This window comes from Podarcis tiliguerta (genome assembly GCF_965153285.1).
Source record: "Podarcis tiliguerta genome assembly, chromosome: 11".
In the NCBI taxonomy this organism is placed as follows: domain Eukaryota; kingdom Metazoa; phylum Chordata; class Lepidosauria; order Squamata; family Lacertidae; genus Podarcis; species Podarcis tiliguerta.
Window position 1 is genome coordinate 54,621,176 of NC_139544.1, and position 26,505 is coordinate 54,647,680.

At 46.9% G+C, this 26,505-nt stretch overlaps 2 protein-coding genes across 10 annotated transcripts; both read left to right on the forward strand.

The window, feature by feature from the left end:
* On the forward strand, positions 1 to 4,622 carry IER3IP1 (immediate early response 3 interacting protein 1). The gene is made up of 3 exons (XM_083403257.1): positions 1 to 279; positions 3,603 to 3,704; positions 4,445 to 4,622. Exons 1-3 carry the CDS (start codon positions 81 to 83, stop codon positions 4,498 to 4,500), a joined length of 357 nt encoding a protein of 118 aa, XP_083259383.1. The 5' UTR covers positions 1 to 80; the 3' UTR covers positions 4,501 to 4,622.
* Positions 4,445 to 26,106, forward strand: HDHD2 (haloacid dehalogenase like hydrolase domain containing 2). Of its 9 annotated transcripts, XR_014502803.1 has the most exons (10): positions 4,647 to 4,690; positions 5,492 to 5,568; positions 10,198 to 10,288; positions 14,803 to 14,911; positions 16,985 to 17,193; positions 21,508 to 21,592; positions 22,993 to 23,209; positions 23,300 to 23,363; positions 24,672 to 25,050; positions 25,143 to 26,106. XR_014502803.1 is itself a non-coding variant. In XM_083403209.1 (9 exons), the coding sequence occupies exons 4-9, from the start codon at positions 14,811 to 14,813 to the stop codon at positions 24,773 to 24,775; spliced, it is 780 nt and encodes a 259-aa protein (XP_083259335.1). In that variant the 5' UTR covers positions 4,647 to 4,690; positions 5,492 to 5,568; positions 10,198 to 10,288; positions 14,803 to 14,810; the 3' UTR covers positions 24,776 to 26,106. The 9 variants fall into 9 exon arrangements, 4 of the variants coding, with proteins under 4 accessions (XP_083259335.1, XP_083259336.1, XP_083259333.1 ...); XR_014502802.1 differs by lacking the exon at positions 5,492 to 5,568 and having other exon boundaries at positions 4,445 to 4,690; positions 10,201 to 10,288; XM_083403209.1 differs by having other exon boundaries at positions 24,672 to 26,106.
* The last annotated feature ends 399 nt before the right edge of the window (positions 26,107 to 26,505 follow it).

Genomic DNA, 26,505 nt, shown 5'->3' on the forward strand with positions numbered 1-26,505 from the left:
CAATAAGAGGGGGACGACGGGAGCTGTAGTTCTGTCGGCTCGCTCAGGGTTCTTTTTACGTCCGGCGCCACGTCTCGCGCATGCGCGTGGACGGCGGCGCTCGCGCTGCTGCTGCCGCTGCATCTCCTCACCGTCCTGAGGTAAAAAAAGGAAGGAAGGAGCTTCGCCCGGCCGCGTCGGCGGCAGCGATGGCGTTCACGCTGTACTCGCTGCTGCAGGCCGCGCTGCTCTTCGTCAACGCCATCGCGGTGCTGCATGAGGAGCGCTTCCTCCGCAGGAGTGAGTCTTGCCAGGCCTCGTAAGGGGGGCGTGAGGGTGAGGGGGGTCCTCATCCTCAGTCTGTGGGGAGGAAGGCGGAGGGCCCGGGCCGAAGGTGGGGCTTCTGGGCCCACGTGGCATCCCTAAGACGTCGCCATAACGTTAATCATAAGGATCAGCGCCGAGTCATTCGTAGGGAGAGGCAGTGTGGGGTAGTGGTTAGAGCGCAGGGCTAGATCTGCCAGGCACAAGAAGAGTGAGCCAGTGAGCCCTCCGACCCATCATTCTGGCTTCACGGGGCCCGGCCAAATGCCCCAAAGACAGTGAAACCTGCGAGTAGGAGATAGGATATATATATATATATATATATATACACACACACACACACACATATCAATTCCAACAATCATTTAACATAGCTTCTTATCTTACACAATGTTTTAGACTTCCGCCAACAACCTTTGAAGATTTCCCTTTCTTTATCACTTATTCTGCATTTCTTAATTTCTCTAATACTTTTAATTGTCCTCCTTTTCAAAATCTTCCTTGCAATATTTCACAAAGTCCTCCTTACAGAACTTCTTTCAGTCCTACTAGCGTAATCTGTTTATTACAATTGCTTTTCAAATAGTTCAAATATTTACTCCAGTCCTCTAAGAATCTCTGATCCCACAGGTTTTGAATCCTTCCTGTTAATTTATCTAATTCTGCATAGTCCATTAATTTCATTTGCCATTCTTCTTTCGCCGGTAATTCTTCTTGTGCGAATAGCATTATTATTACTGTTATTATAATTCTCCTAGTGGGGCAGCAATAAGAGAGACTTCTAGCGCATCTGTAAAGCTGAGCAGGGGCTGGTATCATTTTCAAAGTGGATTGAGCGAGGGCACATGTTGAGTTTCCTGCATTGCAGGGGGTTGGACTAGATGACCCTCGGGTTCCTTCCAGCTCTACGATTCGTAGAATTCCAAAGTTGGAAGGGATCCCAAGGGTTATATCTTGCAACCTCCTACAATGCAGGAATATCAGCTAAAGCATCCATGTGTGGGGATTACATGCAGGCGCTGTCTGGAGGAATTTGTAAATAATACTTGTTCGAATGTTGCCAGCCTGACAGGTAATATATATATATACAGTGGTACCCCGGAAGACGAAAAACTCGCTAGACGAAAGGGTTTTTTGTTTTCTGAGGTGCTTCGCAAGACGGATTTTTCTAAGGGCTTGCTTCGCTAGTCGAAACAGCCCTGCCTCTCCTGTCATGGTGATGGTCACTGCACGCACGCACGCTCGCTTCCCTGCTCCTCCAGCTCCCTCCCACCTTCTGGCTGACGACTCCTCTGGCTCCCTCCGACCTTCTGGCTGACGGCCGACCTTCCGGCTGCCTCGCGCCGCTGCCCACCGCCCTCGTGCGCTCCCCTCAGAAGGCCATTGCTGCCAGCAGCCAGCGTTGCAGCCGGAGTTGCGCTCCTGAGCCCCGCCGCCCTCTAGCAGCCGCGTCGCGCGGTGGCCACAAGGCGCGGGTGAGTCCGAGGTACCGGCTGCGGCAGCTGCCCTGCTTCTCCCCACCCCTCCCCGCCATGGTGCTTCGCAAGACGAAAAAACTCACTCAACGAAAAAACTCGTGGAACGAATTAATTTCGTCTTGCGAGGCACCACTGTATATTCAACTATTTGTGTAAGGCATTTATTTATTTTATTTTTTGTATTACAAATAGCATAACAGAATCATTGGGGAGAGGGGAATCTTCTCCCTCCCCTATCCCAGTGTTTGCCAAACTTGGGTTGCCAGCGGATTTTGGACTACTCTCATCATCGCTAGCTAGCAGGCCCAGTGGTCAGGGCTGATGGGAATTGTAGTCCAAAAACAGCTGGAGACCCAAGTTTAGGAAACCCTGCTCTATCCAGACTGTATCATTTTTTGGCACCAGAGTGGCTACAGGTGCTGCTGTCTGTGCTGTAGGAGCAGATGTGGGTTGTCAGTACTGCACTGGGTGCAACACAGTTGCCCTCAGTAGGCCACTTGATAGTAGAGCTGCTACTATAGTTCACCTCGCACTATAGTTATCAAGAAATTGTTCTAGCCTCCCAGTCTCAAAGGTGCTGTGGGTAAAAGCCTCAGCACCTAGGGCTTGCCGATCGAAAGGTCGACGGTTCGAATCCCCGCGGCAGGGTGTGCTCCCTTTGCTCGGTCCCAGTGCCTGCCAACCTAGCAGTTCAAAAGCACCCCCGGGTGCAAGTAGATAAATAGGGACCGCTTACCAGCGGAAAGGTAAACGGCGTTCCATGTGCTGTGCTGGCTCGCCAGATGCAGCTTTGTACGCTGGCCACGTGACCCGGAAGTGTCTCCGGACAGCGCTGGCCCCCGGCCTCTTGAGTGAGATGGGCGCACAACCCTAGAGTCTGTCAAGACTGGCCTGTACGGGCAGGGGTACCTTTACCTTTACCTTTACCTTTAATGCAGAAAAGTTGTGGTAGTGGTTTTTTTGTTGGTTTTTTTTTTAAGAAAAAAGAGTATGAAATGCCATCTGTACCAAATGAGCCAGTGTAGGCTGGAGCGTTTTTTAGTTAATGATAAAGGTGGCTGAAGTGGAATGATACAGAACTTTTCACATAAAGTTCACTTACAATTTTTATTACCCTCTCCTTACAATATCTTTTTGGCTATTTCCCACCCTGCCTTACAATTGTTTGAATCGCTTGTCAACTCACTCATTCTAGTTTCAGATCACCTTCATGTGGGTTTGTGGTTGCTCAGATGAAATCTAATTGTGAGTGCTGGTTTAGATCAGTGGTCCTTGTAATCTCGTTAATTGTGGCAGTGAAGCAGTAAGGAGAGCATTGGAACAAAATCGGGCAAACCATTGTGGGGGCAGTACACAAAGCTGAAGTGCTTTGAAGGTTTTGCTTCATATATTTTAGCTGGGATCATTGGTTCTAATCAGTGGTGAAAATACTAGACAATCATAGTTTTCTGAAATTCTGGACTCTGGTGGTTTTGCTTCTCTCATGATGCATTAAATTTATTTCATTTATTTATTTAAACACCACTTAACTACAATAGTCTCTAAAACGGTATACAAGAAATACAATGCAAAAAAGTAAAAATCGATCAGAGCTATAAAATCAAACTGCAGTTAAAATGCCTGCTAGAATATGTATCCAGTTTGAATTATAATTTCAAATGGGCTTTCTGGCATTGTAACAAAGGTTAGAAGTCTGCTATTTATCGATATTTGGGCTTAAAATGCTTGCATTTGTAAAATACATTTTTGGTTGATATTATTGATAATTTAGATTATGTATTTGCTTGTTTACTTAACAAAAATAAAATTTCTGAATTATAGTTGGCTGGGGAACAGACCAGGGAATTGGAGGATTTGGAGAAGAGCCAGGAATTAAAGGACAGTTAATGAACCTTATTCGATCTGTACGAACAGTTATGAGAGGTAAGGTGGACAAAATAATGCTATTTTTAGCAATACGTTATTGTGAGTGGATTTGTTTTACTGTGTTCCATGCCCCAGATACCTAGTATTACTGTGGCTTTTACACACTGATGGCTAATTTTAATTGTTCTGAGTTGTCCTGGGCATCTTCCTGTTTGGTTGCACTGATGCAACACCAGGACAAATGAGGTTGCACTAACCAGGATAAAGGCCTTCACATTTAATCCTGCCTAGCAGACTAATAGAATTAGGCTGTTAACTTATTCACTAGCCTTATAAGTTATAACCATGTGAAACTAATGTGGTGGCAACACCAATGTCTCTCTACTCTGCTGTCCCTGTGTCCTGTCAATCTTATGAGCATCATTGCTTATTTCTGCTCCTGCCTCCCCTAACCCATTCACTCAGTGCTGTAGATTCCCTGAAGCATGTGAGACTCTCTGACCACAACACCCTGCCTTCACTGCCACACCTTTTTGAGCTGAAATGGGAGTACAGGGGCATCCAAAATTAAAGTGCTTTTTCCTTTAAGCAAATTTGAATCTGGATCTGGCCTGTGGCGCCAAAAAGGTTTCCACCCCTGCTTTATAAAATGCATTGCTGAAATTGTTGCTTTGTACGCTTGCATGCAGAAAATGATCTTGAATGTCCTTGTTCTTGAAGTTTTTTCTCCGCCTAATGCAATATTATGTTTGTCGTTAGCTGAGAAACTGTAATACCCTTTCTGCTTTTCTTTGCAGTGCCATTAATTGGAGTGAACACCATTACAATTGTGCTGCTCTTGCTGTTTGGTTGAAGTCGGTGTCTTCAAATCAACCTGCCCAGTATCTCTAACATGCAGACCAGTTTATTCATTAGGATTCAATTTGGCTTTGCTTTGGAAGCAACACATCTGTTTCAATAAAGACACAATTTCTATTTATTGTATTCCTTAATATTCAGCCCACTTCATAACACCAGAGGATTGGAATCACTGCAATCGTGCTGTACGTATCCTGAACCAGAACCAGATTTTTTCATTTAATAGTATCAAATGTTTACAGTATGCATTGTAACATATTGTAGTAAGTACTTAAAGATTCTGTTTCTTAACTCCTCTGTTGCTCAGGGCTTATTTTTCCAACGGTGTACTTGAGATGTGCTTGTGTTTTAAGTTGACCTTTCATTCAGTTTCTGAAGAACTGAATGATGTAGACTTTGCAGACCACTAGGTCAAATATGGCCCATGGACTATATGAATGTCACAGAAATGGAAATATTGTTACTGGCACATATTAGAGGTTTTTAAATAGACTTTTGATAGTTGATCAGTAGTATATGATTTATATCTTTACACAGCAGTGAGATTTTAAGCTTAACAGTTCGAAATCTGGTGACATGTTGCAACTGCTATATAGCCAAACTTAGAAGAATAAGACCTAGAAATGGAAACATGTAAAACTTCATTTGGCAAGTACAGTTTATTAGTATGTTTTACAGTGGATCTTTATCCTTTCCCAAGATGTTCATTGTAAATAATTGTGGATACTGTGTGTAATCTGTTTTGGTGAAAGAATTTTTAAATATTGGGGAAAAGAATCTTTTTTTTGAAAAAATGTGGCTGTACTTCCTTTTTTTAGAAAGAGAAATGTAAACAGAAATCCTCTTCAGTGGGTGTTTGAGATTAAAATCTGTTCAAAGCAGATATTACTTAAAATTCAGACCATAGAAATGTGCCCAGTAAAATGCACTATTTTCCTGATTCATATATTTAAGACTCTGAATCAGGTTTTTGTTTGTCTTGGAAGATAATCCAAGAGAAAATGGGCCTGTGATCAGATCATCCCACATTGGAGGGTGGGAGGCAGGCAAGCAAGGGAAACTGGTGAGCAAAATCAAATATTTTTTTCTTTTTAACATCTGAATGCTTCTAGCAATCCTTTGCATGTTTACACAAAAATAACCCTGGTGACCTTAAAACCCAACTGACAATTGGTATTTACGCTAATAGGGAATCTGTCCATTAATTGTTACAGATACATTTCCTGAAATCTGAGTGTTTTCCCATTAGTCACAATATGTATGATGGGATTCCACCAGCTCTTGCCCATTCGAAAGATGCAGTGAAGGTTGTTGCCGAAGGAAGTAACTCCCCTGAATTAGTACAGTGCATAGGAAAAAAGGGATTGGTTGGTCCTGGGGAAGTAGAACTACATATATAGTTCAATCGTCAATGGTAGATGCATGCAAATCAATAAGCTTAACAATATGGAAAAACAAATTCTACCACATCTTAAGTTAGTTTCAGAACTGCAGATTCTTTGAGGGCATGATCAAGCAAAAGTTATGGCACATTAAAATCCATTATATAAATGGGTGGGTTAAAATCATTAAAAAATCTGCCCCTGAAATTAAAGGGACATAACTGTTCAATTTTGGCTGGATCACAACCATAATGTCCCATTCCCCCCCCCCCCCCAACCAATTTTAACTACAGTATTTGATTTGATTTTTCCATTATTTTAAGCATGGCATATAAGCTGTTGTCTTTCTGTTTTTGTGATGTGAGCTGCTTTGGAACACCATAGTAAGTCTGAAAAATGAAATTGAGTTGTGCGATATAAACGGCACAGCTTTCCACATTGGGGAAAGTTGAAGGCAGGTGGCAGTCAGAAACAATTCTCCCTTATGGAAGATGGCAGGACACGAGAAAGAGTTATTTCTGCTGCTCAAGAAGCTGCACAAATCATCACATTTCCTCTTAAATTGATCTATGTCAGCAATCCTAAAGACCAGATGTGGATAACCTCTTTCCGTCAGGGGCTGCCCCTTGGGTAATCTTTCAGGACTGAAAGTGGGTGGCTGGGGCTAAAAGTGGGTAGAGCTCTGAAACAAAGCTGGGATTGGAGTCCTAGCCCAGCTTTACACACTTCGAAATAGCCCAATAACAGCTCATAACTGCTCAAATACATGCCAAAATAACATTGTAAGAAAAGACTGATGGTAACCTTTCTACTGATGAATAGCAGGCCACGAATATAAAAACAAGATGTGTATCCCTATTACTAAAATAACCAATAGTGATAGTTGAGGTGTATGGACTCAATCCACACACTGAATCTTGTGCACGCACCCTTCATTAAATATTTATCCATATTACATCAATAGGAGCTTCTTGGGGGGACCTGCCTCTTTTGCTAAAAAAATCCTTCTTTTGAGTATAGATCCTGGACCGTGGTACTTTTTCAGAAATAAATAAAAAGTTTAGTTTGTGAGAAGCAATTTCTGGCTTGCAAGTATGCAGCTTTTGGAAATACTGTTTGGAGGAGGATGCAAGAAAGGGAGGAGGTAAACTTTGAAAGCCACTTACATTTGCTCTCTGCAATAAAGCTTTGGGCGCTGGCATTTGCTCCACGCACCCACACAGTGCTGTGCTTTTAGCAGCTGAATGTTAAGCAGAAGTTCAACAGGTGAAGCTGAATTCCCACATCTCTTGTACTGCCTAAGGTGAACTGCTCCTGGGTGTTAGGGTGATCCAATAATAATAATAATAATAATTTACTATTTGTACCCCGCCCATCCGGCTGGGTTTCCCCAGCCACTCTGGGCGGCTTCCAACAAAGATGAAAAATACACTAAAATGTCACATATTAAAAACTTCCCTGAACAGGGCTGCCTTCAGATGTCTTCTGAATGTCAGGTAGTTGTTTATCGCTTTGACATCTGATGGGAGGGCGTTCCACAGGGCGGGCGCCACTACCGAGAAGGCCCTCTGCCTGGTTCCCTGTAACTTGGCCTCTCGCAGTGAGGGGACCGCCAGAAGGCCCTCGGAGCTGGACCTCAGTGTCCGGGCAGAACAAGAGAGCACAGGCTTTATGTACCCTTTATACGTTTTGGCTAGTCTCTCTGCGAGTGTTAAAAGTGCAGCACCCCACTTTCCCCTTCGGGAGATTTGGATTGCCACAAGGACGGGCAGAAGTTCAACAGGGACGCATTTTCTGCTGAACTAGAAAGGTGGCTATAGCCTTCATTTGCTGCTTGGTCCTTTATCTCCTGCCGCCCCGATCCAGTGCATTCTGACATGCTGGAGTCTCCCAAGTTCATTACATTAAGCCAGTTTCTGCAGACTGGCTCTGTCCCATCCGCTTGCAAGACACCGCAAAAAAAAGGGGGGGGGAAGGTGACTATCAGAGTGCCTGTTTGCTAATGTCAAAATCTGACCGAAATGTTAAAAGCGGGAGCGTCTAGTGGGGAGACATTAACTGTGTTTTTCAGGAAAATATGTTGGGGAGGTGCGGAACTGAAACGAAACAAAGGCCCGCAGGCGTTCGTTTTAGTCACCTGCCGGGTCCTTTCTGGGTCCTTACGCAGAGAGAGCTTCCGCTTTTCAAGCCCCGCCCTCCTCCACTTCTTGCGGCTGAGCCGCGTCGCTGTAGCGTCAGGTCGTTCGAACAGAGGGAGGGAGTTGTGAATCTCCCCCTCCCCGTTTGCCGCCATGGTACGGCCCACCTCCCGTGGCGACTAAGGGCGAGGGCGGTACCAACTGTGCAGCAAAAGGGGGAGGATAGAGATTCACCCTCTCGGCTGGCATTGGACCAACCCGCGATGCGGTCCTCTTAGCTGGAAGGACAGGTCCATCTCATGAGAGAGGGAGGGGGACGTTAAAACGTTGGTAACCTCCCCTCTTCTCTCGCTGATTTCCTCACCTTGACGCTTGGGTGTGGGGCAAGCCAGGTGAGGAGCGCTTTTTTCCTGGAGGTGGGGGTGAGTTAGTGGTGGACAATAATGCCCTAAATCACCTTGAATTAAAGTCTCTTGTGAGCCCAGAGCTGCCTTTGTGAGAGGAGGCTGCCTGCTGTACCTCTGGAAGAGTCGCTGTTCTGGCTTCTCCTTCCAAGCTGTGCTGGGAGTGGGGCATTTTCTGCTTTTTCTCTGCATGGGCGTGTAGGATTGCCTCTGTCAGTCACTAAGGTTGCCAATGTCACACCAATTTTCCTTATTTGCTACAGAGTTGTTGTTGTTGTTTAGTCATTTAGTCGTGTCCGACTCCTTGTGACCCCGTGGACCAGAGCATGACAGGCACTCCTGTCTTCCACTGCCTCCCGCAGTTTGGTCAAACTCATGCTGGTAGCTTCAAGAACACTGTCCAACCATCTCATCCTCTGTCGTCCCCTTCTCCTTGTGCCCTCCATCTTTCCCAACATCAGGGTCTTTTCCAGGGAGTCTTCTCTTCTCATGAGGTGGCCAAAATATTGGAGCCTCAGCTTCATGATCTGTCCTTCCAGTGAGCACTCAGGGCTGATTTCCTTAAGAATGGAGAGGTTTGATCTTCTTGCAGTCCATGGGACTCTCAAGAGTCTCCTCTAGCACCATAATTCAAAAGCATCAATTCTTCAGCGATCAGTCTGGTGCAAAACATAGGTTGTTTCACTGCAGAGTTTGGGCTGTTTTGTGTATGTGGGTGGGTGGTGTTGGAGTGGAACCAGTCACTCACAGCCTTGACTTTATCATGATTATGGGTTGGTGAGACACTTCTGCAATAAGGAGCGGTTTTGAAGTATGACATTTGCAAGACTGAAACTTTTGACCTTACTCCCATGACAAACCAATGACACTGAAAAGAAATTCTAATTTATTCTGGCAGCTGCTTGACAGTGGAATGGACTTCCTCAGAAGGTGGTGAACTCTCCTTCACTGGATGTTTTAGGAGAGGTTGAGTGGAAATAATAATAATAATAATAATAATAATAATAATAATAAAATTTTATTTATACCCCGCCCTTCCCGGTTCAGAAAACTGGGCTCAGGGCAGCTAACAACAAATTTAAAACACTTAATTGATGCAATAAAAAACAGCATAAAATACAGGATAAAACGTGAATAACAATAAATTCAGAATTAAAAAATGTAGGGGGGAAATACATCCAATAAACATTAGATGATCACCAGGGCTAGCTGGCTAAATTAGTCCTATTTGGGCTAGTGAGGAGACCAGGGGAGAATTAGCTGTGGGATCCCAGAGCGGGTAGTCTTCATAAAAAGGGGAGAGGGAGGGAAGGAAGGGGAATAAAAGATCAGGCTAAGTTCAAATTGAAAGCCAGGCGGAATAGCTTTGTCTTACAGGCCCTGCGGAAGGAAGTTAAATCCTGCAGGGCCCTGGTCTCATGGGAAAGAGCATTCCACCAAGTCGGAGCCAGCACTGAGAAGGCCCTGGCCCTGGTGGAGGATAATCTGACTTCCATAGGGCCCGGGACCTCTAAGCTATGATTATTCATGGACCTTAAAGTCCTCTGCGGGGCATACCAGGAGAGGCGGTTCCATAAATACGAGGGCCCTAAGCCACAAAGGGTTTTAAACGTCAAAACCTTGACATCTGTCATGGATGCTTTAGTTGAGATTCCTGCATTACAAGGGGGCTGGACTAAATGAGCCTCAGGATCCTTTCTAATGCTACAATTCTGTGATTCTATGCATAATCCTTGAACTTAATCAGCTTTTCTTTTCCTTTTTACAGCAGATGTGTAACCTTGGTCCACCTGCAGATAAGTTTATATTTCTTCAATAAAAAGAGTTCTTTTGCAGGTGATAAAAAGCAGACTCTGCAGGTATGTACCTTGAAACACCTTTTAGTGGCTGGCTTTATCTCTGGGAAAGGGGAGTGCTCCTTGTTTTCCGATTAGATAAAAACCTGAGATGGCACCTGATGATCTCAAAACTGCTCGATAGGAAAGTGCTGATAAATGTTTAAAATTCCCGGAGGCTATTCCGTGCTGGTCACGGAGTTTGCAGTCTGGAAAAAGAATTCCCAAAGCTTGTTCCTTTGGGCTGTTGAGAAGGGGGGGAAGCAGTCTGGTGTAGTGGTTAGGGTGTTGGCTGTAAAGCTTTCTAGATGACCTTGATGTGAGGATAATATACCACCATCTGCACTTACTCTTGGAAGGAAGGACGGAACAAAAGTGTAATATAATGTAATACCAGAGGAGCCTCATTGATTCCCGTGGGATTAGAGGAACCGTTCTGTCATTTGCCGTAAAGAGCTGTTTCTTCATTCTAATAGTGCTCCCCTGCATGCAGCTGTAGGAGGAAGCCAAGGATTTCTTTTTCCTAGAGGTGCCATTATCGACAGCTTGTATTGGGTTATTAATAATAATAATAATAATAATAATAATAATAATAATATTTATACCCCGCCCATCTGGCTGAGTTTCCCCAGCCACTCTGGGTGGCTCCCAATCAAATGTTAAAAACAGTACAGCATTAAATATTGAAAACTTCCCTGAACAGGGCTGCCTTCAGATGTCTTTTAAAGATAGGATAGCTGCTTATTTCCTTCACATCTGAAGGGAGGGTGTTCCACAGGGCGGGCGCCACTACCGAGAAGGCCCTCTGCCTGGTTCCCTGTAACCTCACTTCTCGCAGTGAGGGAACCGCCAGAAGGCCCTCGGCGCTGGACTTTAGCGTCCTGGCTGAATGATGGGGGTGGAGATGCTCCTTCAGGTATACTGGACCGAGGCCGTTTAGGGCTTTAAAGGTCAGCACCAACACTTTGAATTGTGCTCGGAAACCAATGCCAATGCAGATCTCTCAGAGCCTCTGATCATTTCCACCATGTAGCAGAGCACCCTACGATTCTCAGCTCCTTTATCACCATCAGGATCCTGCCTAGTTTGCTGGGTGGCAGTCCTTCTCTATGGTGGCCCCCACGTTGTGGAATGGCCTCCCTTCCAAGTTGTGCCCTTTTCCCAGAGGCCTTTGCAAGTGGAGGATGAGATCAGAATATTCCCCCCCACCTCCCCAGTGCGTTGCCGTTTCTGACTGCTGTTGATTTAGTTTAATTTTCGGTCCAGTAATGAGTATGTTACACATAGTTTACTTCTTGTGTTGAGCTCCTGGAGCCACATGTTTAGGGTAGGGCCATAAATGCGCATAAATGACTAGCAACTTCACACCTACTGCAGCTTAGGAATTTGCAAGAAACCGAAAAATGGGTGCGGTTTTGAAAGGTTCAGTCTGCCATCTTGATGGCAGATTCAGAGTGGCGCATGCTCTAGTTATCTCCCACTTGGACTACTGCTATGCACTCTACGTGGGGCTACCTTTGAAGGTGACCCGGAAACTGCAATTAATCCAGAATGCGGCTGTCAGCGAAGAGTTAGAAGTTTCCAGTTTCTCAGAGGGAGAAAGCATTCCCCAAGGGGGAAGGAGAGCAGTGAATCTAATAGAAGAGAACAACAGGGAGGAACCGGCTGTTCACAGGAAAGGCAAGGGTTCAGTTCTAGCTCAGATTCGGAGGAGGGGAGCTACAAGCCAGCTCTAGCCAGGAGGTTAGAAAAAAGAGCAGGAAAGCGAAGGGAAGGGCGCCTTCGCCATTTTGAGAGTGGCTGGTCATGGAGAAGCAGAGCTCAGAAGGTATCTGAAATAAGTGACTCTGAGGAATAATATTTAAGAACCGTTTATAAGATTGTTTTGTTAATACGCAATAAAAAGTTATAAAAGAACAAGAAACGTTTGTGTGGTGATCTGAAGAGGACAACGACCAGTCCTGACAGCGGCAGCTAGACTGGTGACTGGGAGTGGCCGCCAAGACCACATAACACCAGTCCTGAGAGATCTGCATTGGCTCCCAGTATGTTTCCAAGCACAATTCAAAGTGTTGGTGCTGACCTTTAAAGCCCTAAACGGCCTCGGTCCAGTATACCTGAAGGAGCATCTCCACCCCCATCGTTCAGCCAGGACACTGGGGTCCAGAGCCGATTGCCTTCTGGCGGTTCTCTCATTGCGAGAAGTGAGGTTACAGGGAACCAGACAGAGGGCCTTCTCAGTGGTGGCGCCCGCCCTGTGGAATGCCCTCCCTTCAGATGTGAAGGAAATAAGCAGCTATCCTATCTTTAAAAGACATCTGAAGGCAGCCCTGTTTGGGGAAGTTTTTAATATTTAATGCTGTACTGTTTTTAACACTTGATTGGAAGCCACCCAGATTGGCTGGGGAAACTCAGCCAGATGGACGGGGGTACAAATAATAATTTATTATTATTATTATTGATTCAAAACGGTTGCATCCAGACATTGATGCGAGCCTGCTCCTTTGTCTCAGGAACCACCATGCAAAATGTGCTTAACAATCTCGTTAGAAGTGTCCGGATGAATAGAGAATAGGCAAGGGAACACAAGGTTCATCTAGTCCAGGCATAGGCAAACTCCGGCCCTCCAGATGTTGGGGACTACAATTCCCATCATCCCTGACCACTGGTCCTGGAGGGCCGGAGTTTGCCTATGCCTGATCTGGTCTAACCCCCAGCAATGCAGGAACCTTTTGCTCAACGTAGGGTTCGAATCCGCAACCCTGAGATTAAGAAATAGCCGGCAGGCTCAAGTGATGGGTTGCATCATTATATTGTAGGTTTTGCTACATGGAAGTGGTTCCTTGAGGAGAAGTCTATCACTGGCTACTAGCCATGATGGCTGTGCTTGGTCTCCACATCTGGAGGAAGCAATGCTTCTGCATAGCAGCCACCGCAAACCACAGGAGGGGAGAGGGCTCTTGTGCTTATGTTCTGCTTGCTGGTTTCCCAGAAGCATTGGGCTGGCTGCTGTGAGAACAAGATGCCAGACTAGATGGGCCATTGGCCTGATCCAGCACTCTGCTTACCGTCTTTTTCGCTCCATAGGGTACACTGGACTATAGGGCACACCTAGTTTTTAGGGGGGGGGAGAAAGAAAAAAAAATCCATCCCTCTGGCTGTCTTGGCTTCCTCTTTAGCCGCGCGCAACCTCTCCAGCTGGGAGAGGCTGCGCACGGCTTTGGCAGAAGCCAAGACAGCGAGCAGGATGGATTCCGCTCGCTGTCTTGGCTTTGTTTTTAGCCGCGGCGCTGGGGCGGGGGAAGCCCGAGCTTCCCCCGACCCCAGCCCCCAGAACAGGTCCAGGCTGCGCGCAACCTTGCCGCCGCTCCCGGAGCTTGCGGGGCTGGGGGCGCACTCCTAAGGCTTGCGGATAGCTGCCTGAAGTCCGGGGAGCGCAGCGGGAGTTGGCACTGAGCTCCCTGGGCTGCAGGCTGCTATCCGCAAGCCTTCGGAGTGCAGGGGGAACTCCTGCTGCGCTCCGAAGGCTTGTGGATAGCTGCCTGAAGCCTGGAGAGTGAGAGGGGTCAGTGCGCACCAACCCCTCTCGCTCTCCAGGCTTCAGCAAAAGCAATGCAAAGCCTTCGGAGCACGGAGGGAGCGCTCCCACTGCACTTCGGAGGCTACGTGTTGCTATCGCTGAAGCCAAGGACCCTGCATTCGCTCCATAGGACGCACACACATATCCCCTTTATTTTTGGAGGGGGAAAACTGCATCCTATAGAGTGAAAAATACGGTACATTTCTAAAGTGTGAAACATCCACATTGAGCATGATGCACCCATCTGAAACAGCCCCGCAGTTGCACAGATAAAAGGCATCTCTCTCCCCCGATTTCCTGTGCTTTGGGGACAGTTCCTAATATGGGCACTTTGCATTCCCTGAAGCAAGATACGGACAGCCTTCTGTCCAACACCTGCTGTGTTCAGATTGGACACTTGGGCCCTATTGCTGGTCCTGTCGCATCGCGTGGCTCTCTCTTCCCCATCTGTGCATCTGACGCTCCACCTACGGAAACAGAACAATATTCGGCTTGGAACGCTTTGCAAAATTCTTCCAATGAAGGGAGGGGGGCACGCGCCTAATTGCTTTTTAATTGTGTCACGCTGCTGCGGTTGGCACCGCACCTCTGTTCCATGCAGCAGGTAAAAATATAAAAACTCAAAAGACTCGAGATAAGATAGCCTGTATTTTTAAAATCCAAGCTGGACGTGCCGTTTCTCTCCGGTGCGAGTACGCTTGTGGAATTTAAAAGTTGAAAAAGGTGGTTTCTGTGTGGGCAGCGAATGGGAGAAAAGGCTTGTTCTATCAATTATGTATATATATTTTTAATGTTGCCTCTTACTTCCCTGTCCAAAGGGGCTCATTGAACATGCTGGGTAATGCTCTCTAAATATTACTAGGCTTGGCACAAATGGAACAGATAACAGAGTGCCTTTTTAATTGTCCATTGTTATCTAACTCTTTGGTTGTTTAATCTTCCTTCCCTCTCCTGGCAGTGTGAAAGATGGCAGCCCGGCGTGTGCTAAAGGCAGTCCTGGTGGATCTCAGTGGAACACTTCATATTGAAGACTCGGCTGTTCCAGGAGCCCAGGAAGCTCTTAAAAGGCAAGTTATCCCTTCCAGGCACCCCGAAAAGAACAGAAAACAAACGTGTAAAAAGGCCATTTTCACAAAGGCTGCTTATTGCAGGCAAGGGTGGTGACGTGCCTCATAGGTGCACAGGGTCAGGTCCCAGATGACAGAATTTGGCTCTTGGCGTTTAACACAGCAGACCCTTAAGAATCCATTTGTGGTGGAGAAAGGCTACCGGTGGCTTTAAGACAGGCATCCCTAAACTCCGCCCGCCAGATGTTTTGGGACTACAACTCCCATCATCCCTAGCTAACAGGACCAGCGGTCAGGGATGATGGGAATCGTAGTTTCAAAACATCTGGAGGGCCAAGTTTGGGGGTGCCTGCTTTAAGACCATAAGAATCAGGCCAGTGGACCATCTGTTAGAATTCCTGCTGTGTGATTGCTGTCATGGGATTGTTGTCTATCACATGATGGTGTATGTTTTGACTCCACAGAGTGGGAAGTGACGGAGACAGGATGTTTGTTTTACTGTGTTCCGTGAAGTGGGACTATTGCTCTTTGCTGTCTGATGCTAGAGAGAGAGAGAGAGAGAGCCACGTTACAGTGCTCCGTGTATGTTTATATGTAAATAAAAGTAGATTAGCCAAAATGCTGAGTTGCTGAGGTCTGTTACTCAAGCTGCGAAGACTCTGCAGATCCCTAAGTGTGCCGGTATCTGTTGGCATCGGTTTCTGTGATGTGGAAGACAGGAGTGCCTGACGTGCTCTGGTCCATGGGGACATGAAGAGTCGGACATGACTAAACGATTAAACAACAATCCCGCTTTATCCCTACCCTTGTTGTTGTTTAGTCGTGTCCGACTCTTCGTGACCCCCTGGACCAGAGCACGCCAGGCACTCCTGTCTTCCACTTCCCCCTGCAGTTTGGTCAAACTCATGCTGGTAGCTTCGAGAACACTGTCCAACCACCTCGTCCTCTGTCATCCCCTTCTCCTTGTGCCCTCCATCTTTCCCAGCATCAGCGTCTTTTCCAGGGAGTCTTCTCTTCTCATGAGGTGGCCAAAGTATTGGAGCCTCAGCTTTAGGATCCAGTGAGCACTCAGGGCTGATTTCACTACCCGGAGGAGTCTCAAAGCGGCTAACATTCTCCTTTCCCTTCCTCCCCCACAACAAACACTCTGTGAGGTGAGTGAGGCTGAGAGACTTCAGAGAAGTGTGACTGGCCCAGGGTCACCCAGCAGCTGCATGTGGAGGAGCGGGGAATAATAATTAATAATTCGCCAGGAAGCAAACCCGGTTCACCAGATTACGAGTCCACCACTCTTAACCACTACACCACACAGTAATTCCTACAGCTCCAAATAACCCCCGTCCATAGTCTTATGTCTAGGCAGCTATCCCCAGGTCTGCACCCTATAGAGCAGTTGCAGCAGCAGGGGACCACTCCTCCTCCACCAGTTCATGTGCCTTCCCCCAAAGGGCTGCATGCCTGCCTGCTGGAGACTATGCCTCTGCATGCAAGCTGCCTCTGCTCTTCCCTTTTCAGTCCCTTCCTGGTTCTGGGAGACAGGTGCAGGAGAGGGTAAGGAAGCACCCAGCCTGACCTGCCTCTTCTTCCGTTTCTTCCTACCCATCCTGCGCCCCATCTACCAGCCTCCAACTCTTGCTTCCTGGTTGGCAAAGTTCCCCATAAATCACTGCCCCCCTATCCTAAACCAGAATCCAGCCCTCACTTTTCCTGGTGCACACTCTGCAGTCTCCTGCCAGTCCCTGGCATTCACCTGACAACATCAGAATGTCATATGTGTGAAACCAAACTTTCCCTCCTGCCCCACGCCCATTACACTTGGACATTGGATTCAAGCTTGAGTGATCAAAAAGCATAGGGATTGGTCTCAGGTGGGATTTCTCTTTCTGTTAAACTCCAAAGATCCAGGAGTAATCTTCTTAGCACTTCCGCTTGGCAGCCCTGCTTGTGATAATGCGCTCATGTTATCTTCTGATGAAGCTATTCCATGAATGCGAGAACAAAAACATGTTTTTTGCCGTGGTTTCCAAAAATGGCAGCGTCCTAAACTGCTTACCCTGTTTTTCACGGGTCAAGGCTGCGCAGTGCTCCTGTTTCCATCCGGTTTGTGACCAATACGACAAAGGAGTGCAAGCGAGATTTGCTGGAGAGGCTGAGGAAACTCGAGTTCGACATCAAGGAAGACGAGATCTTCACGTCTCTGACGGCAGCCAGAAATCTTTTGGAGCAGAAGCAAGTCAGGCCCCTGCTGCTCGTCGAAGACAACGCACTGCACGATTTCAAAGGTATAGTGTCCTGGCGCCAATTTGCTGGGAACTGTAGTTTGCTAACGGATCTGGGTACCGTAGCTCTGTGAGGTCAGCACCCTTAACACTTTGACAAACTTAAAGTGGCATTATAATGCATCCACTGTGTGGTGTGATTGTGATCCTGTTGGATAAAGGTAAAGTTTATACATTTGTTGCTCCACCCACTTTTGTCTCTGGCCCCGCCCACGCCTGGCATGTGGCCCCCGATATGTTTCCCAGAATGAAATGCGGCCCTTGAACTAAATAGCGTCCCTCATCCCTGATACATGAACAGTAGGATCTATTGACTGAGGCCAGTGAACTTAGCCCTTTATTCAAGGAAATAAACCAGGGCTCAAGCCTAGTAGTCTCAGCAACCCTTTCTAGGAGGCCTCATCCTGATGAAACCAATGCGAGGTCTGAAGGTCCCTGCCTTCTCCTTAGGACTCCTCCTCTCCAGGGTCTTTCTCACATAGTCTCAGGCTGTGTCTGTGCACGACCACCTTGGCTCTGCCCGTTTTATTTCTCTGCGGGTTCTAGGAGACCAGGGGGAAGGGAACTGGTTGCAGCAGGAGGGGGAGACTCCCTGGTGTCTTCAGCAGTCTGCCTGATATCTGCCTCTTGGCCCCCTCCTCTCCTGCCTTCGCTCCTGCCTCGCATTCTGAACTGCTCTCTGCCACAGCTGCTTCCTGCTCACTAAACCATGTCACTCATGGGTAGGCCTTCTAAATCCAGCCTTTGGACGGTCCGGGAATCAGCTTGTTGTTACATGAGTAGAATGTGTCCTTTTATTTAAAATGCATCTCTGGTGTCAGAGGCTTAATGCTGTCCAGCTGGCATAGATAAGACTCCGGGCTCCCAGCCAGTTCCAAACTATTTGATTTATTTGACAAAGTTCAAAAGTACATCTCCAGCGTTTCAATTAGCATCCGTCCCCTTGTTGCAAAGTTGCCGCGTCTAATATTTCTTTTTCCTTTTCCGTACCCAGCATGCAAGTCTGCGGAAACCCCTCCCCTGACTTCCTCTGTGTACAGAATGACTTGTTCCAGGCTCATCCTCCTCCCTCTCTACGTCAGACCCACTGTCAGACGACAGGCTGCTAATGATCTCTTTAGGCTCTCTATAACTGCTGGTTTCTGTTCTTTCATCTTTTCCCGTTTGCCTCTCCCTGACATCTGGGTTATTTGTGGGGCATAGGAATTTGTTCATTATTATTTTTTGAAATATAGTCCGGCCCCCACAAGGTCTGAGGGACAGTGAACCGCCTTCCTGCTGAAAAAGCTTGCTGACCCCTGCTGTCACTTGTTCAGCTTCTGCCACCTCCTCCTCCCAGTCTTCTCCCTCTGACCACCCATCACCGTTCCACCGCCACACCCCAGGCTCTGATCCTTCTTCCCCTGGGGGTTCCCCGGCTGGTGCCCCCTCTGCATCCAGCCAGTCCCTGACATTCCCCGAGTGGTTGTGTGTCAACCGTGCGGACTTGCCCAGAGAAGCCCTCGTTTCACTGGGAGAGTCTTCTGTGTGTCCTGCGAGAGATGCACAGTCGCTTTAGGAATTGCAGCAGACCATTGCAAGACTCGAGCAGAATTAGCTTTCTATACTGCAGACTTTAATTAAAGCAGAGCACAGAAAACACGTATACTATATTCTGATCGCTTAATGGACCGTTTGCATCGTTCAGTGAAATCCGTACGACCCATAAACCCTCTATGTCCATGACGAGATGGCTTATATTGTTTGTTTGCTTTATTTAAAGCTTAATTGAGGGTTTCTTCTTCTTTTTCTCCTCCTGCTTTTCCTGCCTGTCTAAAGCTTAATTTGGACTTCATAGTTTGGCAATGCAATAGCACGACTCCATCTGAAGTTCCAAATCTGTGGGGGTTCTTATGCATCTGCTTTGAGCTGTGGCGCCTGTCTTGGCAGATAGGCTCATAGCTCCTCCCCCTGTGACCCCATTCAATCCTTTGGGGGGCCAATTAAAGGGTCATATCCTGCTACAAGTGTTAATCCTGCCCAGCTGCAATATTCACAAAGATCACATCCACCCCCCCCCCACCCCCGGCAATTAGGCTTACAAAATGCTTACATGCTTCCCCTCCCAGACTCATTCCTGGGCAGAACATGAGTGTGTGTCAGAGCACAGCTTGGCTACACTTCCGCTTGCATTGGCCCTGCCTACCACCACCAGGCGGCCCCCAGAAAGCTGGCCAAGGTGAAATGTGGCCCTTGTCCAAACCCCCCCAAAAGTCCCTCCCTTACAGGTCTTCTGCCTTGCTCTTCCCTCCATATCTAGTGGTTGGTTTTTTTAAAAAAAAACTCTGGTTTTCAGTAGTTTAAGTACGCTGAAAGATGTTTAAGCTCCTGTTAGTAACTACTATGGAATTATTCTTGGATAATCTTCATATAAGATTGCTCGCAGATGGATGAGTGTAATCCATTCTTTGGTTAATGGACCCAGATGCTCCCAGAGAAAGTTGCAAGCGAAATCCACACCAGCTTGCTTTTCAGTTTCTGCGTTTTTGTTTTGTAATAATCTTGGGGAGGGCATTGTGGGGCCATTTGACCAGCAACCGATGTCCTCCTTCCGTTAGCTTCTGCAATAGAACTTTCCTTCTTCTCCCCTTTTATGTGTCCTGCACCCTCCCCACGTCTGCTCCAGAGGATTGGGGCAGCCCCCCCCCCAAAAGAACAGATTTAAGAGGTGTGCAGCTGGAGGTGGGGGGCATTTCATTTCACAAACAGAAACCCTTGTGCTGATGGAACAAGTTAGTTGGATACCACTCATGTTCCCCATGCCCAGTTTGAACAGCTGCTGTCTCTAACGTTTGACCATTGAAGGCATTGTCCCTCTGCTATTCAGCTAAAGAGGCTTGCAGATCCATAACAGGCTCTGCCCTCAGGTCTGCAAACTACAACACATGACACCAAAGGGAGGAGGAAGCTCAGGCAACCAGTTCTTAAAGCTGCAAAGTTCTTATAATGCCCAACTTCTGTGGAAAAAGTTCAGAGACAGCAGTGGCAAAGAGGCGAAAAGTTCTAGCAGAAAAGTTCAGCAGAATCAGCACAGTGGGCTTGGGTTCCTTTCTCTTCAGCCACCTGAAGATTTCATGCCAAGGCAATTGTATCAATAACGATACAATATCTTTATTGTCATACAATCATAGAATCTTAGAGTTGGAAGAGACCACAAGGGCCATCGAGTCCAACCCCCTGCCAAGCAGGAAACACCATTAGAGCACTCCTGACATATGGTTGTCAAGCCTCTGCTTAAAGACCTCCAAAAAGGAGACTCCATCACACTCCTTGGCAGCAAATTCCACTGTCGAACAGCTCTTACTGTCAGGAAGTTCTTCCTAATGCTTAGGTGGAATCTTCTTTCTTGTAGTTTGGATCCATTGCTCCGTGTCCGCTTCTCTGGAGCAGCAGAAAACAAGCTTTCTCCCTCCTCTATGTGACATCCTTTTATATATTTGAACATGGCTATCATATCACCCTTAACCTCCTCTTCTCCAGGCTAAACATGCCCAGCTCCCTTAGCTGTTCCTCATAAGGCATCGTTTCCAGGCCTTTGACCATTTTGGTCGCCCTCCTCTGGACACGTTCCAGTTTGTCAGTGTCCTTCTTGAACTGTGGTGCCCAGAACTGGACACAGTACTCCAGGTGAGGTCTGACCAGAGTCTGTCATTGTCCCATACAGAACAATGAAACTGAAAAATCTACATAAGACATTCAAAAACCCCTAAAAACTCTGAAACCCCATTTTAAAATACAGTATACTCCTATAGAGACTCCTTATACTGCGTTTAAAACCAGAATTGCATTTGGGTAGAAACTGTTTCTCAGGTGGCTAGTCCTAGTCTTTATAACCTGTGGGTTAAACCACAGAGCCTAGGACTTGCTGATCAGAAGGTCGGCGGTTCGAATCCCCGTGACGGCGTGAGCTCCCGTTGCTCGGTCCCTGCTCCTGCCAGCCTAGCAGTTCAAAAGCACGTCAAAGTGCAAGTAGATAAATAGGTACCGCTCTGGCGGGAAGGTAAACGGCGTTTCCGTGCACTTTTCTGGTTCGCCTGAAGCGGCTTAGTCATGCTGGCCACATGACCCGGAAGCTGTCTGTGGACAAACGCCGGCTCCCTCGGCCAGTAAAGCGAGATGAGCGCCACAACCCCAGAGTCGGCCATAACTGGACCTAATGGTCAGGGGTCCCTTTACTTTTATCTTCTTCCAGAAGGCAGAAGCTGAAAGAGATAATTTCCGGGGTGCGGACTAAGTCAATGTAAGGCGAGCCATTTGGCTGTCCTCTTTTTTTTCCAGGGATCGATACAAGCGAGCCCAATGCTGTGGTGATAGGGCTTGCTCCTGACCACTTCAATTACCAAACGATGAACAAAGCATTTCGGTAAGTCGGAACGACGTGACAAAGAGTTTCTTCATAAGAAACGACTTCCTTTAGCCCCCACCAGGCAATTAACATTTGGCACAAGCTCAGTTTCTACCTGTCACATAGCACACCTCCAGATAACTTTATGACGATACTGTCCCAAGGGTTCTTTTTATTACCGGGAGGATGACAACCGGGCTTGGTGGTACCAGGTGGAATTCCTGCGTCTCCAGGGGCTTTCAGAGCACAATGAGTCACACTGTTGTCCTTCCAAGTAGGGAAGGACTTTGCTATCTGTTATGGCATTGATGGGGAAACCTGAGGCTTAGAACCTCTCCACCAGGCCCCTAGGGCTTTCCCCAGTCAACACACCCTCTCAGGGCATTTTTGCTAATAAAGAAGAAGCCCAGCCAGAGAGGACTTTGCCAAGTGCTCTCTCAAACCAGGTGGCAAGAACTTTCCCTGCCCTTCTCAAATGACAGGGCATCCCGGATTGTCCATTAGTTAATGAATTCTGGAAACAGATTGGTATAGAAATATCGGGAATTGTGGGTAGGAAGGTGGAAATATCTAAATTAATGGTTCTTACTAGCCCGAGTAGCACCAGCACCGAGTTAGAAACAAAAGAGGAATGTAAATGGGTAAAATTGATGGTAATTGCAGCCAGACGGGTTATAGCGAGTAATTGGGAAAACGCAGAAGAGCTAGGGGTGAACCAATGGAGGGAAAAATAGAAAAATATTACAATCTTAGAATATCTAACTGTGAAGAAACATAAAATGAAAGGGTTTAAGGTCAGTGAGGAGGAGGAGGATTGGTTTGAGAAGATATTGAATTATTTGGGCAGGTTTGAACAATTTGGGGCAATTAAAATATTAAAAGTTAAATAAACCTTGTGGAGGGAGGAGTGTTAAGGTATATAGAATTGTACACATGGTTGATTTGAATATGTTATTATTGATTATGTATACCCAATGTATCAGCCGCCTGCGGGGTTTCACGCTTTGTTTTCAGTGTTTATGCCTTGGGGGTTGGTAAAAAAATTAAAATTAACTAAAAAAAATGACAGGGCATCCCTTTGGCCACTGTTAGAACAGGATGCTGGACTAGGTGGGAACCAGGCAGAGGGCCTTCTCGGTAGTGGCGCCCTCCCTGTGGAACGCCCTCCCACCAGATGTCAAAGAGAACAACAACTAGCAGACTTTTAGAAGACATCTGAAGGCAGCCCTGTTTAGGGAAGCTTTTAATGTTTGATGTATCACAGTATTTTAATATTCTTTTGGAAGCCGCTCAGAGTGGCTGGGGAAACCCAGCCGGATGGGCGGGATATAAATAATAAATTATTATTATTATTATTGGCCTGATCCGGGAGGCTCCACTTATGTTCTTATTTTCCTCCCACCCCTTCCTTTCTCAAGACTGATCCTCGATGGCGCTCCCCTCATAGCTATACACAAAGCCAGGTATTACAAGAGGAAAGACGGGCTCGCTCTCGGCCCTGGACCTTTCGTCACGGGGCTGGAATACGCAGCCGACGTGGAGGCCACCGTGGTGGGGAAGCCCGAGCGGACATTCTTCCTGGAAGCCTTGCGTGGTACCGGCTGCACGCCAGACGAAGCCGTCATGATTGGCGACGTGAGTGCCTGAGCATGTTAACCCGCCTTAAAGATGGAGCCTCCGGGAACCAAGCGGGCCTAACATTTTTGTTCCCTTCTACCTTGGCAGGACTGCAGGGATGACGTGGGAGGCGCCCAGAAGGCTGGGATGCTGGGGATACTGGTTAAGACGGGTAAGCACCATCTCACCGTGCCTCTGGCTTGTCTGGGTGGAGGCTAGTGGGATGCATGTGTGTGCAGGATCTAGCCTACTGCAGAAAGGTAAAAGTTTTAAATGGGGAGAGGTAGACACTCATCTTTGGTAGGTGCTAAGCATGTCATAGGGACGCGGGTGGCGCTGTGGGTTGAACCACAGAGCCTTGGGCTTGCCGATCAGAAGGTCGGTGGTTCAAATCCCTGCGACAGGGTGAGCTCCCGTTGCTCGGTCCCAGCTCCTGCCAACCTAGCAGTTCGAAAGCATGTCAAAGTGCAAGTAGATAAATAGGTACCGCTCCGGAGGGAAGGTAAACGGTGTTTCCGTGCGCTGCTCTGGTTCGCCAGAAGCGGCTTAGTCATGCTGGCCACATGACCCGGAAGCTGTACGCCGGCTCCCTCAGCCAATAAAGCGAGATGAGTGCCGCAACCCCACAGTCGGCCACGACTGGACCTAATGGTCAGGGGTCCCTTTACCTTTACCTTTATGCATGTCATAGGTTATCTTGTTATTATCCGTGTCATGGGCTATTTATTTATTTCACAAGATTTATATACCACCGGACACCTCAAATTGTTTGATCCCCCCCCCAAAAAAGTTAAAAGAACCATTTAAAACGTTCAAAAAAAATACCGTATTTTTCGCTCTATAAGACGCACTTTTCCCCTCCTAAAAAGTAAGGGGAAATGTGTGTGCATCTTATGGAGCAAATGCAGGCTGCGCAGCTATCCCTGAAGCCAGAACAGCAAGAGGGATCAGTGCGCACTGATCCCTCTTGCTCTTCTTGCTTCAGGGATAGGCATGCAAAGCCTCTTGAGCATAGTGGGAGTGTGCCTCCCTCTTTGCTCAGGAGGCTTTGCCTTGCTTTCTTGTTTCTTGTTCTCTCTTCTAAAAACTAGGTGCGTCTTATGGTCGGGTGCGTCTTATGGGGCGAAAAATACGGTGATTAGAATCTACAATTGAGCTAAAAATCAGATTAAGACATATGGCAACATTCTACATATCTGGGCAGGCTTGTCTAAACTGTTTTTAGAAGGTGCTGAAAAAAAGGGGCCTGCCTGATTTCAATAGTCAAGGAGTTCCGAAGTGTGGGCTGCCACAAGAAAAGACGGATTCCTTACAAATGCAGAGCAAGTATCGCGGCACCTGTAACATCACCAGTTTTGCAGAGCAAGGAGGTCGAGTGGGCATAGTTGGGAACGGTTATAATGCATAGATGTCGGGGATGTGTTATGCCAACGCGAACCAGGCGTTGAGACAGAGCGTTTTCTCTCTGCTTTTGTTACAGGGAAATACCGAGAGGGAGATGAAGGCAAAATTACTCCTCCTCCGTACTTAACTTGCGAGAGCTTTCCCCATGCTGTAGACCACATCCTCCGACATCTCCTATGAAGAAGCCTGCAAGAGTTACACATGGCCATCACATGCCAAAGGCTGAATCATCCGGCGGCATCCTCAGCAGAGCCCAGACTTGCTTGGGGAGCTCTTGCTGGACAGCACCAAGCGATCACATTTGAATGTTCTCCCCAGAAGGGTAGATTCCTGTTCATAGGAATCACAGAGAAGAGTCGTAGCCTAGCCTTCACCCTGCTTGGCATGCCAGTTTTCTTGTTCTTTTCACAACAGGGAGAGCTCAAATAGATGTCCCCCCTTGTCTGCTGTCTAGCGTGGCACCTTCTGCACTTTTGCAGAATGCATAGCTCAGATAGTCCTGCGGCATGACATTTGAACGGAAAAGGAGATAAACGCTAAGCCCAAGCCTTCTTAAAAAACAGTGAGGCATGAGTGAACTGGCCTCTCTCTTCCATTCCTGTTCCACCCTCTTTCCCGCACTGATGCCATGAACAGGGGAATTCTCAGGTGTTGTTCCTGAGCTCTGGGTGATAAGTGTGTGTGTCAACAGTACAGTGCTGGTCAATAACTGAGTTTGCATGCTTGCCAGAGTCCGAAAGCAGCCAAGGTTTGCCGTTCACCTAAACAAAGTTTTTGACCAATACCAACATCACCAACCGCATTTAAACCACTTCATGGTAACGTGGGTGTTTGTTTGTTTTTTAAAGCGACATGGTAAACGGTACCACAAGCTATCATTTACTGGAAGTCTAAATTGCAAAATATCAAGGGATTTTTGTTTAGGTTACTTACCATGGCTAGCCACTTTCCTCCTCCTGATCCAATTAAGTACAGCCGGGCTGCATCTTAATTAGCGATTCTTAATTTAAAGCACTCCTACCATTCATAATCATATTCATGGCTGAACTTCTGCCAGCCCATTAATAGAGGCCAGGGTTGTTTTTCAATTTTTATGCACAAATTAGAACTACCAGGGCTTTACAGATGTTTTAATTAGGTGGGGTTATTAACAGGAATGGCTGGGAAACAGAGATCTGGTCCATAATGGCTTCTATAGACCATGAATTTCTGATGTTAGACTTCAATGGGGGCCTATTAATTTGACAGTTGCAAGGTTTCATTGGGTTGGGGGAGTCCCCCACCCATTTCCTTACGGAGAGGGAGAATCCTAGGGAAACCATGGGGACAAATTCCCCACTTTTTATGGGGTTTTGTTAGTACAGCTGTAAAATGAAATTGCAATTTGAAGCAAGTCCCATCCTTCCCGCACATGTTAACAGCACCAAAATAAGCTAACTTTTGTAATGGCAGTAAATGGCTTTTCTGGACCATTTGCAGAACTAAGAATGAAGCCCTTTTTGTTTACTTTATGGTGCTCCTGAGTGTTAAATTATTAGACTGTAATTGTAGCAGCGGCTTTACTGAAAGAGCAGGTTTCTTAATGAGCTACAGCTACAATCTCTTTTGGATGGAAAAGACACCAGGACTGTAACGGAGACCGTAGCTGAGTGGAAACAAGATGAGGAACGCTGATCAGAGATTCATATAACAAAAGACACAACAAAACACAACCGTTTAGGCAAAGTTAAGTGCTGCTTTGTTGCTGCCGATTTCAAGCAGCAGCACTAAGCACATGTGTAAATCTTTCCTTCACTCTGGCAGGACCCAACCCTAATTGTTGTTTCTTAAATGGAAAATGCTGCCCTGATGAGACCGAGCCGCTCTGGACCAAAAGTAGGCTATAAATATGGTAACAGCAAAACCGATTT